The following is a 12,422-nucleotide window of genomic DNA, read 5'->3' on the forward strand; positions in this document are numbered from 1 at the left end:
TGTATTTATAGACTCCTAGGAGCATTCCTGCGTACTGCTTTCTTGTGATGAATGTGGCCTTTATACATACACACACTCTTTTTTGCTATATAAATATATGTATATTTTAATTTAGGTACTGAAGCGTATAAACCACCTTTGGGAGGCAGAGAGGGAGCTGGGCAGGAGAATAGTATGGAATACATGGAAGTATCTCTTGATTCTTTGGATCTCCGAGTAAAGGGAATTCTATCTTCACAATCAGAAGGTGAGTGTCAGCTTTCTAAATATGGCCATGTACCATTTTGGTTCTTTGTTTCCTTGGTCTTATCCTCTGTATTAAGATGATGCCCCCTGGTGGCTACTGATAGGAGAATTTGAAGAGCTGCATCATTAAAAAGGCAGCTAGCTAATCTCACTGAGTTCATGGACGTAGGTGGCACCGTTACTGTCTGGCCCAAGTGGTGTGCAGAACGGGGTTCAAGGGAGGGAACCCTGCTTAAATTAGGTTACTGGGTTTTGTTGGTGGATTTTAACATTTCTCTGGGAGGATGCAAGCCTTCATAGTTTTGGCTGACTTTTTCTCCCTTGATTTTTGTCTACCCAGTTTTGCAGCCCCTCCCCCCTTTAAATAACCCTTATTTACCCAAAAAGCACCGCACTGCAGCCCTGCAGTATTCTACATTCCTAGCCCCCAGCACTGCAGTGTGACTGTTGCAAAGTGGGGTGTGTTGGATCGTGACTGTAAGTACGTTCTGAGAAGGGCAGGTCGACTCCCTGAGGATGGAATGCTTCTCCTGTGCAGGAGGGCAGTGCCTGGGGATCCAAGTACAGAGCTATCTGCCTGTTGGCGCCAGAGAGGCCTCTTCTAATGAGAAGGCTGCTGTTCCCAGTGCTGAATTTGCCTTGAGTCCAGTGCTTCATCATAAAACTGACTCTCCCCCACACTGAGCTGCCTTTGAAAGTCTGCCTTATTCTCTCGGTCATGGGACATCACAGAGCTGGTGGGAGTGTCCACCACGAACGGAAAGTCAATTTCTCTCCCTCCCCCAAACCCCCATGAGCTGGTGGTGGGTGTTTTGACTAGATCCGCTGAATGTCAGAAGGGCTGTTGAAATGGCAGCTTGGAAGGAGAAGTAAACCGCTCCTCACCTTGTGATCCTGGCAGAGGCTCTGTTTTCTTAAGGCTCTATATGGCTTTTACACAAAAATGTACAGGGGCCTTCACCACACTGTCATGACCCATCCTTAGCTGGCTTGTTCAGCTAGTTGGCTGCAGTAGAGACAGACTTTATCCATGTACTGTAGTGGTTCTTGGAAGCCTAATACTTACAGCTTGGGGACGTTCCTTATGAGATGAAAACGGATTGGTTTTTAACCCTTAAAATGGTGTCCTCAGAGGAAAAAAAAGAATGTTGATTTCACAGTGGCACCAGAGGGGATTCTCTACTGTGACCTGAATGATTAGTTTTGGTGTTTCAACCTTTGCCCAGAGGAAAATAACTCCCCTTTTGAAGCTTTTTTATTTTTTAAATAAAAAAGCAGCACGATTACTTCACTTGAAGTCCTAATAGCTTCCCAGGCTTGGCTCTGAAGAACAAGACAGTTTTGAATTAGCCAAGGGGAAATGTATAGGAAGTTTAAAAAAAAAAAAAAGGTGTGTTTCTGTAACTCAAAAATGTGTAAGGAACAGTGTTCAGATAGGATCCAAATATTCCGTCCCTGGCTCAGACTAAATGTGCCAAGGAATATTTTTCAGCCATGTCATAAGCCTTTGCAAACAGAAGCCAGTGATGAAATACTTTCCTGACATTCTGCCATGCTGCTATAATGTAGCTTCAGACTTTGAACTGCAGTTGGTCCCTTTCAAGTTATCTGATATTTAGAGTATTGGGAGTCAGGACTCCTGGGTTCTCTATTCTCTGCCACAGGTGCACTGTGTGACTTTGGGCCAGTCACTCTTTCTGGGGTGGGGTTTTCAGTTGTCATAAGTGTCCGTTTCCATTGAAATCAATGGTAAAATTCCCAGGGGGAGCAGAGTTAGACCAACACTGGACACTTCTGAAAACGCCACACTAAGTACCTTGGTTTTCCCCATCTGTAGGATAGGGATAAGAACAGCTGCGTACCTACGTAACAAGATGTAACTAATGCTTGTAAAGCGCTTTGGGAACCTTGTGTGGAGGGGTCTCTAGAAGGGTAAAGCTAACATTGGCCAACTGTCCCCTTTTCTTCCCTATGGGTGTTCTCAGGAGGTAATTACAGAGCTGACTGACTTGACTTTCGCACCATAGGTCTCTCTAATGGCCCTGAAGCAATAGAAATGGATGGTCTTCAGGAAGTGCCTCTCTGTAGCTGTCGAATGGAAACCCCCAAAAGCCGAGAGATTACCACGCTCGCCAACAACCAGTGCATGGCAACGGAGAGCGTGGACAATGAGGTAGGAGACCCTACTTCAGCTTCCTCCCATGGAAGGTTTAGGCCCATCTGCTTCACACGCTGAGGACTCTGTCCGCTCTCTTTGGGGAGAGAAATTGGATGTGCTGAGTTGGTTTGCCACGGTCCTGACTTTGACGGCAGGAGTCTGAAGAGGTCTGTGCTGAGAACATAAGCGTGCTCAGTTTACAGGCTAGTTTTCCAGCCTGGGGCAGGTACCCAGACTAGTCCATGCAGAGGGTAGTTTGGGAGCAAATAGGATCAAGAACTCTCTTCGCTGCCCATGAATTGTAGCAGGTAAAGTGGCTGTCAGGTGCTTGGAAGCCACCTGCCTTCCCTCCTGCTTCTGCCCTGTGACAAGGCTCTCGAGGGATGTAGCTCAGCTTCAGGAGCACGTGTTGCAGCTGCACAGAAGCGCCAGTAGACTCTTCCTCCAATAGCATGTGCAGTTCTGGTGAGAGGGGTACAGGGAGGGGAGAGAGCCAGAGTTCTGGAAAGAATTGGGGTGGGGGGGATAATTAGCCTTTCGCAGGCCACCTGTATTCCAGTCACCTATGCACACGAGTACCCCATGGCAAAGGAATCCCCAATACGAGACAAGAGCTCGTCATTGAAGGGAAAACACCCCTAGAGCCTTGGGGAGGAGAAGACCTGGAGTCTCACTCTCAGGGGTCTCTGGACATGGAAGAGAGGGATCTGGCAAGAAGCTATACGGTTCTCTGAGAGCTCCCTTTCCCAGACAGATTGGTGGTGAGCAGGCCGAGGGAATAATGGCCACCCTTTATATTAAGGTTCTATGTTATAAAGCATTAATAAGTGGCTGATAGGTTACATGACTAGTATGTAGCTGGATGTTGTAAGAACAATATTGGACGGGGTTATCAAAGGTTATAAGCCACCTGTTGGCCTCTGTAACAATTGATTGTCAGTTTGATAAAAGAGCTATTAATCATTTATGTACTCTTTAAAAACTACCTGGAAATGAAACCTTAATAGAAAGTGCGACCAAGATAACCTCAGGACTACTTAATACAGACAGGCTGACCTGCTGTATGGCTGATCAAATTTGCTTAGTTTTTAGGTAAAACAAGGGAATTTGTTTGCTAATTTTCAGCTCACTCTGAGTGAGAGGGTGCCACTTTTATTAGTGGCACTTCTGACCCAAGCAGCGGGGTTGACAGTCACGTCAGTTAGTTTTAGGCCCAGTGTTTTGATTTGGTAGGGATGTTTTTCACAATAGGTTGTCGTGGTATTTGGGGGAGGGGGGCGGGAAAGGAGGTTTTTTGGAGGTAGTGCTGGAGGGGTGGAATTTAAGGAGTGAAAGTTTTGGAAACCCAAACATAATCCCATGTTGCCTAGTGCTTGGCATCCAGGAAGTGAAAACGACGAGATGTATAAGTGCAAATGCAGCAGGGGGAAGCACTGGTTTCCCTGATCCGGTAAAGCAAGCAGCACAGGTGTTGATATAGGTTAATAACCTGCGGTAGTGGGAGAGAGCATAAGGATCCTTTGAATCAGACAGTGATGGTAACTCTATCCCTAGAAGGCCAGATTTTTTTTTTTTGATTTTTTTAATGGTTTCAGCACTCAGTGCTCGCACAGTGTGTTGAGCTCTTGTGAAAATCTGGCCCTTAACATGCCTGAGCGTGTTCCAGCACGGGACCTCAACAAGCACAAGCCATAATTGAATTGCACAGCGATTCTCCCTCTGTCTCGTGATGGGTTCACTTTCGAACAGTAACACGCTTTGACGCATTAGTTCTTGTTCCCTCAGTCAGTGGCACCCTCCGATTCTGGCAAAACGAGAGTGAGTGTTTGGTGACTCAAACCCGGGGGCTGCCCGTTCTGCTGCTGCTTGGCTCTTGCGTATTTCCAGTTATGAATTTCCTTATGAGGATTGAATGACTCTCTGGTCCATATGCATGTTAGTTAGTAAATGATGCATTTCTTCCTGTGAGAGCAGCTTTCCCTGCTCCCTGTGTGACGGCTAATGCTGTCTGGCATGCATCTGAATGGCTGTGAAAAGGCCAGGTTTCATCACAGCAGCGTGCACAAGCCGAGAGGGTTGTCTGTGTTTTGGTCTCCAGTAATTGTATTTCCTCTCGTTATTCCCGTTCCAGCTGGGCCGATGCACAAACAGCGTGGTGAAATATGAGCTGATGCGCCCTTCCAACAAGGTCCAGCTCTTGGTGCTGTGCGAGGACCACAGAGGGAGAATGGTGAAACACCAGTGCTGCCCTGGCTGTGGATACTTCTGCACTGCAGTAAGTCTCTCATTTAAGCCTGGGGGGGACCCAGAGGTGCTGTGGGTGCCTAATGGGGAGGCCTGCCATGCTGCCCTTCAGTGATCACACACATCTTTTCTACCTTTCACTGCTGGGAAATGCTGCTTCAAGTGCTGTGGATTAGGTACAGCGGCAGCTAGGTAACGTACCCTGGGGTACCTGTAGCCTCCAGAGGAACGTCAAAGAATATTATTGACTGATCCAGCCTGACAGCTACACCATGTTGGAGGCCTTGCCTTAAGAATTTCAGGGCTGTGGGTGTCTTCCCTCCCACACTGATCTTTCCCATAATGACCTTTCCCAGTTTATCTTTGTAGATTCCAAAGCCAGAAGGGACCATTGTGACCATCTAGTCTGACCACCTGTGTAACACAGGCCAGAGAAATGCCCCAAAATAATTCCTAGAGCACATCTCTTAGAACAGGAGTGGGCAAACTGTGGCCCACAGGCCACATCCGGCCCGTCAGACCTTTTAATCTGGCCCTCGGCTCCCGCTGGGAGCGGGGTCGGGGGCTTGCCCCACTCCGTGCGGCTCCCAGGAAGCAGCCAGCATGTCCCTCCTCCGGCTCCTACATAGTACTCAGAGGCACAGCCAGGCGGCTCTCCACGCTGCGCCATCCACAGATGACGTCCCCGCAGCTCCCATTGGCTGCAGCTCCCAGCTATCCCAGAGTGCATCAGTCTATACCATCACAAAAATGGGCTTCAGGTAACACTGGTGCCACAGAATGATGGATTCTGGGATAACTTCAAGTCATCAGGAAGTGTTGGAGAATTTTGGAGAGAGGAGAAGAAAGTCACTAGCAGCCAGTTAAGTGGTGGTCTACAGCGCACAGTTATAGGACTTTGAGTAAACACAAAAGTCATCCTGATTGTGCTAAGTTGGTTTAGCAACTGAAGTCGCTACATCGGTGTAACCCCTTGCATGGATTCTCTGAAATTGGTTTAGGAGTGTAGCTCTGTGTAGGTAAGGCCAGGCATTAACTCCATTGTCAGTGTAGCTTTACAGCACACCTGTAAGTGAAGGCCTGCAATAGAGGTCAATTGTCAGATTTTCTTAGTGTGCAGACCTGTCATCTTGACATGTGCCCCTTTTGCTTTTGGGAGCATCGTGTGCACAGAGAGAGCATCCGCTGGGAAAGGGGAAGTGTGACTCCAGTGTATAAGCCATTACAACATGCCACATATTAGAACTTGTGTTTCTAGAAACACCAGCAAGAGTTTTGATGTTGGGGATGTTAGAGCAGAGAACAGGGAACCAAGACTCCTGGGTTCTGTTACCAGATCGGTTAGTGGCTTGGTTTGTAATCATAGCCAATCGGTTGTTTCTCATTGCTGCTGTTTTGTTCATCTGTAGAATGGTGATAATTCTGGCCTTCCTTCCAGGCGTGCACTGGTGATACTAAAGCGATACTAAAGGTGATAGTAAAGAGAAGGGCAAAGAACATTATTATTTATGACTGAACATGTGAACTACTTCTGTGCGTTCTCTCCCCCCAGGGCACTTTCATGGAGTGTCAGCCTGAAAGCAGCATTTCCCACCGTTTCCACAAGAACTGTGCCTCCCAGGTTAATGACACGAGCTACTGCCCGCACTGCGGGGAAGAGGCTTCTAAGGCGAAGGAGGTGACGATAGCAAAAGCAGACACGACCTCCACAGTGTTGCTGACCTACGAGCAGGAGAAGCCGGTGGCTCTGGAGGGAAGGGCAGACACCACCACAGGGAGGTGAGTCGCTGCTCAGTGGAAGTATCGGGCCCTCCGTTATGCCTTGATTTGTCTGCTGCATGGATCAAACAGGTTCCTGGTTCTTGTCTTGTATGCCAAATCCAGCAGCTGGAAGCTGAAGGCTGTACCAGGATGATGTGCTAGACTTCCACCTCTGAAGACCTCTCCTCCCATGTCACAAGTTAAATGAGTTCTTGGTGTCAGTCCAGTCCCCAGAGACATTTGTCCACCTCATAAAACCACTATGTAATTCAGCACATCTTGCATTCTGCTCGAGAGAGGCCCAGAATTAGCAGGGAGAGCTGCAGGGACTGGGATGGATTCGCAGAGCTGCGTGGGGAGCCTAGGACTGGATTAGTAGTGGGTGTCTGCAGGTCAGGATTGGGGATAGCAGATATCATCTCAGGGAGCAAGCTTACATAGCAGCGGACCATAACACGTGTGGCTCCAACCGAGCAGCATGTGTGCGTAGAGAAAATCAGAGTGAGAAGCAAATCACCACCTGCTCTGGAAGTCTTCAGTATTGAGCAGCACTTAAGAGACATCCTAAACCTTGAGGTTTATCTGAACGTGTGCTAATGATCTTTCTCATTTGCCACCTTGTACTTTCTCAGCAGACTGCTGGGACAGAGCGCTCTGCCCCGTGCTGCGGTAGTAGCTGTATCCCCAGATATGTTACTTAGAGCACAGCTACTCTAATGAGAGGGTAACGCTGCTTCTGGTCCGAGGAGAATTGTAGCCAAGAGGCCACTTTTCAAAATTGTTTAAGGCATTTGCATTTAAAACTCGTTTTCTTTCCTTATTTGGCATAAGACGTATGTGCTCTTGTCTGGGTTTAATGCTTACGTTTGGTTCTCTCTCTCTCTCTCACTTCAGTGGCATTGGAACACAGTTGTCTGAGGAAGACAAACCAGAGAGTTTGGCTACCGAGGGGTTTGATTTGGCTGGGTCTTCTGTTTTTGTGAAGCCTGCCACTGGCCTGCCTCAGGGACCAGTTAAAGAAACCTTGGAAAGCGCTTTGATTGCCCTGGATTCAGAAAAGTAAGAACTGGCCCCCGCGTCTCTCCAATGCCACCCTGGTTCATTGGGCTGGAACAAACCAGGATTTAGTCTCTTTGGGCTTTGAGGCCCACTTGAACACAGCGTGTTTCTATTCAGATCGGTCATTCTCCACTGAGGATTGTGGATTCTGAGCCCAGCTTCTGCTGCATCCATCATGCTGATGGATTTGCTAGTGGGGATTAGTCTGCCTTCCCACAGACCGGACTACCAAGGTTGACCTACCAGGGATCCCCATTCACACTCTTAGCACACCAACAAGAGTGAACCCCAAAGTCAGGAGCTCCCTCTGTCTGGCTCTTTTTGAGCCTTCTCCTTTCAGATAGTTGCCTAAATAGAAACATCCTACTAGATATTCCGAGATGCCCGGAGTCCTCCAAGAACAAGGTAATTAATGGCTGCTGTTTAGCAGCCATTGTAGAGGTCTGTTGAGCAGCTGAACCCTGTGGAACGTTCACACGAAAGGTATTGCTAAAGGAGTCGCGGGGAGAAAATGCTGCTTCCTGCCTCTTAACGCCTCGCTCTGTGTGCGCAGACGTGTGACGCTGGTCACACGCTTCTTGAGTGGGTGTGGTAAAAAGATAAGTGCTTGCAGTAGCTACATTCTCTCGCTTTCAATGAGGGACATCCACTGGGGGAACCCAAAGGCTCTGTCTAGTGGGCTCGGGAATAGGGCTGTCCATGGTATGTGTGAAGCGGGTTGGCAGAGGGTGGTAGAAAGGTGCCCTTCAGGGAGAGCAGATGCATGTGGTACTTCCTGATTTTCCTTAGGAACAGATTTCTGGTATGAGCCAATGGCAGTCAGGAGAGGACAGAGCTCTTGGGATTTTTCTTTAAGAGTAAATAATAAGCCTATTTCCTCCCTGCTACAGACCCAAGAAGTTACGGTTCCACCCGAAGCAGCTGTACTTCTCGGCCAGGCAAGGGGAACTTCAAAAGGTCCTGCTTATGTTGGGTAAGTGGACCCTTCCCAAAAGGTGCTAGGTTGGCAGTACTCCAGCTCCTGCAGTCAGTTGCCACAGTCCAGTTCCCTACTTTGCATTCCCAGTTGGCCCAGGTGGGAGGGTGTTGGAAGCTAAAATCAGTTTTGCCAATAACTTATTGTTGGCAGTTGTTTCTCCTCTCTCTCATATGTGGACCCATCTGAATTTGGACACAGTTTTATACAGATGCACATCCTTAACTGCCCTCAAACATCCTCCATGTAATTTTCCAAACTGGCAAAATTTGCCTAGCCTCATAACAAGCGGGGGATGTTTACATGCGGTATGGAGGGTGTTTTAAATTAGGAGACTCAGTGAGTTTGTAGAGAATGAAAGATCATCAATGTGCAAAGCTTTATTATTAAGGTGCTTAATAAACTGAAACTGGAGGATAATTTTGAGATTCTGATGTTGCTTTTATCACTGATCACATGGGAATATTTGCTCTTTTTGTTTTGGTTGCAGGACACTGAGTAATTTTTTCTGTTGATCGTGTTGGCTCCTTTCCAGTGTTTTGCAATACATTTTTGCAAATACTTTCAGTCTTTTCTTTTAACAAACACCTTTGTCCTTTCGGCAAATATCGACTGCATTGTCTGAGTCCTCGGTAGTAGTGAAATTCGATTCACTGGTGTTTTGTTTAACTACGACTTCATCCTACATACCATATTGTCATGCCCAGCCATTATTGCCTGGCCATCATCATCATCTGTCAGTTTCTGCACAGCTGAGCCAGATAGATTAAATAATTTCCCTATTACTTCGCCATGTCAACAACTGCTGTTGCAGCCATCAGGATGTTAGAGAATTGTGAATGAGAGGGGAGGTGGCAGGCAGGATACACCATCTCTGTGTTAAACGGTAGTTCACATCATATCTGAGAACTGCCTGGTCTACAGAAATAGTCACTCTTGGGTTTCATTGTTTTAGCACTTGGTGATAGCAATGATGTAACAATTTAATTTAAGATCCCAAGCGAGATTGGTGGCAGTTCGCTGGTGGTGGTTCTGCTGATCTCTGTATCCCAGCTGGAAGAGTCTCTGTTTGTTTTTCAGTGGATGGGATTGATCCCAACTTCAAAATGGAGCACCAGAATAAGAGAACCCCTCTCCACGCTGCTGCGGAATCTGGGCACGTGGACATCTGCCACATGCTGATTCAGGTTCATCTCCATTTATATTCTTCAAATCAAGAGGCTTCTCTCCATGCCATGTCTTCTTACCCCCCAGAGCTGAAAAACACTTGGGAATTAACCTACTGAGCCTTTACCTTCCATTCTAACCCCTTAAATCTCAGGATTTGCTGTCTGTCCGCCCCCATCTGAATGTAGGCTCAGTGCTTCCATTGCAAATTAAAGACACTGTAAATAATAGTGCATTCTTCTTTTGTTCTGTTGAGTGTGAGTTGATGGGATTTGGACACTAATAAGTTTGTATAAAGGTAGACACGTGGTTAACGCCAAGAACTGGAGTACAAAAAAATGCTTTGCATTGGAACCCTCTTAAATGAATGTTTTTAAAATAATGGGCTTTTTAAACTTGTACGACAAAATGTAAAGCAAAATGAATAGGCCCATGTTTTCAAAGTGGCCGGTGATTTTGGGTGCCCAATTTGAGAGACTTCTAAGGGGCTTGATTTTCAGAAAGTGCTGAGCCTTCTGTGCTCTGAAAATGAAGCTCCTGAAGGTGTCTCAAGTTGAGCACCCAAAAACAGGCACGCAAAATCAGTGGTCACTTTTTAAAATGTGCATCTTAATCCTGCTCCTTTATCCAGGTGAGTTGTCCTGTTTGAAGTATATGGAACTACTTGCATGGGTAAGGCCTTGCAATGAATCACAGGAATAAAATCGGTTAGAAGAATAACTCTGTTAAAGGGATGACCATGTCAGGAGGATGGAGCATGAGGACAAGTCCATCATCTCATGCATTTCCCATTGCAAGGCTGTTGCGACAACACAATACCGAGGCAGTAACATCCCCTGCTCCCCTAACCTGAAACACCCCTTCCTCAGTGGAGATTGGGTGTTTTAGATCTTTCAAAGCAATAAAAACAAAGGGGTCTACTGAAGGGTAGCTGGAAGCAGTGGGCCCCTTTTACGTGCATAGATAAATCTGAGTCGGCCTGTTACTGCTGTAGATAGGCTTTCTCCTAACAACAAAATCCAAGGATTGTGCCTGCCTCAGAATTGTAGAGTTTGGGTTTTTGTTTGTTTTGTTTTGAAGCAGCTTGTGTGTTATGGGGCAAAGCATGGGGAATAAACAGGCCAAATGCTTTTCACAGTAGCATTCTGACAACAAATTACGGTGGGATTTTCCTAAGCAGCTCCGCATTGGCCTAACTCTGCTCTCATGGAAGTCAATGGAAATTTTACTGTTAACTTCAGTGGGAGCAGTCATCCTAGTGCTGAGCGCTTTGAAAAACCCTCTCCTCACTATTGGTGAATGGGTCTTTCCAGAACAGCTTGTGATGGATAGGGAGGGGACAACTGTTTGTTTCCTTGTCCCCATGGAGTTGATGGGCCCTTGGAAACAGAGAACTTCTCTTTGGATTTAGAGAACATAGAGATTTTTGAGATATCGTACAGGTGATCAGAGACCAGATGTGAATTCTACAGGGGCACAGAATGAGTTAATAACAGTGACCATCTAAGTCCAGATGTGCGTTCCTTTGTGCTCCCAGTTACTGAATATGGAAGAGAGCAAATAATGTGATTCTTGGACAGAGATCAGCTTTGACTCCCCCTCTTCCCCATCATTTTTCTTTATGTGGGTGAATCGTTCTCTCAATAGACAACCTGCTGGCAGATCTGTATTCCCATACCCTTCCGTTGATAAACAGGAGCTATTATAATGGCTCTTGTGTTTACCTTGGCCATTTAACAGGCTGGTGCTAACATAGACACCTGCTCGGAGGACCAAAGGACCCCGCTGATGGAGGCAGCAGAGAATAACCATCTGGATGCTGTGAAGTATCTTATCAAGGCTGGAGCATTGGTAGATCCTAAGGTAGCCGTTGATTCCTTGTTTTGTTTTCTCCTTGAGTGGCCTGTCAGGCTTTCCTTCCCTTTCTTGAAGGGTTTGAGTCTGGATGCAAGTTCCCAGCTAGAGGGAAAGGGGGCCTCTATCATTTGGGTCGCGCTGGCTGGTGGTAATAATTTTTTTAAATTATTTAACACCGAGATTGCAAGCTCTTTGGGGCAAGGACTGTCTCTTACTACCTAAGTGTACGATGGGGATCTGCTCCATGTTTGGGGCTTCCGGATTCTACTGTAATAAAATAATGAATAGCAATAATAGTTGGTTCTGAATTCCATGGGCACAAAGAGAGTTTTGATTTTTAACCTCTGGTTTTGTGCTCCATTAACTCAACACTAGGCTTTTTGGGGCAATTTTTTAAACAGGCCTCTAATTAGGTGCCTACAGATCAATTGAAAGTGAAAGAGAGCATTTAGCTGTCCAAGTACCTAATTGTGTAGCAGTTTGCAAGCACAAAACTGCAGTGGCAAAATCAGAGGCTGTCTTTAAAATACAGCCCTTAAATTTAAACAGATACAATAAAAGCGTGGCTGGCAGGCTGCCAGTAACATGCTTGTTAAATACATGGATGGATTATTAGTGTCGTAAATCAGATGCCATTTGGAGGGCAGGAGCCCTCCTCGCCACAAACTTCATAGAGTAACCACCTGCTCCCTTCAGCTCGCTGCCTGTGATATTGCTAAGGAATGGAGCAGTATGGAGATGATGCTTTGCCCACTGAGGAGCTGGCCTATGTCTGTGGGATTATCCTGCTTGCAGGCTACAAGAGGCCAAATGCAGTCTGTCATCGGGCCTTTGACAATTCCCCTGGAGACGTTCTCCAACGTGTGGGGGCACGTGCAGGTTCAAACTAGCTGGTGCCAGGGGCATCCCCAAGCAATTGCCAAATGCCTGTTGTGTGATTTAATGATGGCACAG

At 46.7% G+C, this 12,422-nt stretch overlaps 1 protein-coding gene across 21 annotated transcripts in view; it reads left to right on the top strand.

Moving 5' to 3' along the window:
• EHMT1 (euchromatic histone lysine methyltransferase 1) overlaps positions 1–12,422 on the top strand; it is a 161,532-nt gene that overhangs the window by 113,844 nt on the left and 35,266 nt on the right. For all 21 annotated transcript variants that reach the window (XR_005589869.1, XM_039506314.1, XM_039506323.1 and 18 more), the window contains 8 exons: positions 116–247; positions 2,274–2,419; positions 4,536–4,679; positions 6,201–6,427; positions 7,304–7,468; positions 8,359–8,441; positions 9,525–9,631; positions 11,352–11,474. Coding sequence is in view for 20 of the 21 variants with exons in the window: in XM_039506314.1 (XP_039362248.1) it covers positions 116–247; positions 2,274–2,419; positions 4,536–4,679; positions 6,201–6,427; positions 7,304–7,468; positions 8,359–8,441; positions 9,525–9,631; positions 11,352–11,474 (1,127 nt within the window). In the remaining variant the exon portion in view is untranslated. The remainder of the gene's footprint in view (positions 1–115; positions 248–2,273; positions 2,420–4,535; positions 4,680–6,200; positions 6,428–7,303; positions 7,469–8,358; positions 8,442–9,524; positions 9,632–11,351; positions 11,475–12,422) is intronic.

Source organism: Mauremys reevesii, linkage group 19 (assembly GCF_016161935.1).
Source record: "Mauremys reevesii isolate NIE-2019 linkage group 19, ASM1616193v1, whole genome shotgun sequence".
Lineage (NCBI taxonomy): Eukaryota > Metazoa > Chordata > Testudines > Geoemydidae > Mauremys > Mauremys reevesii.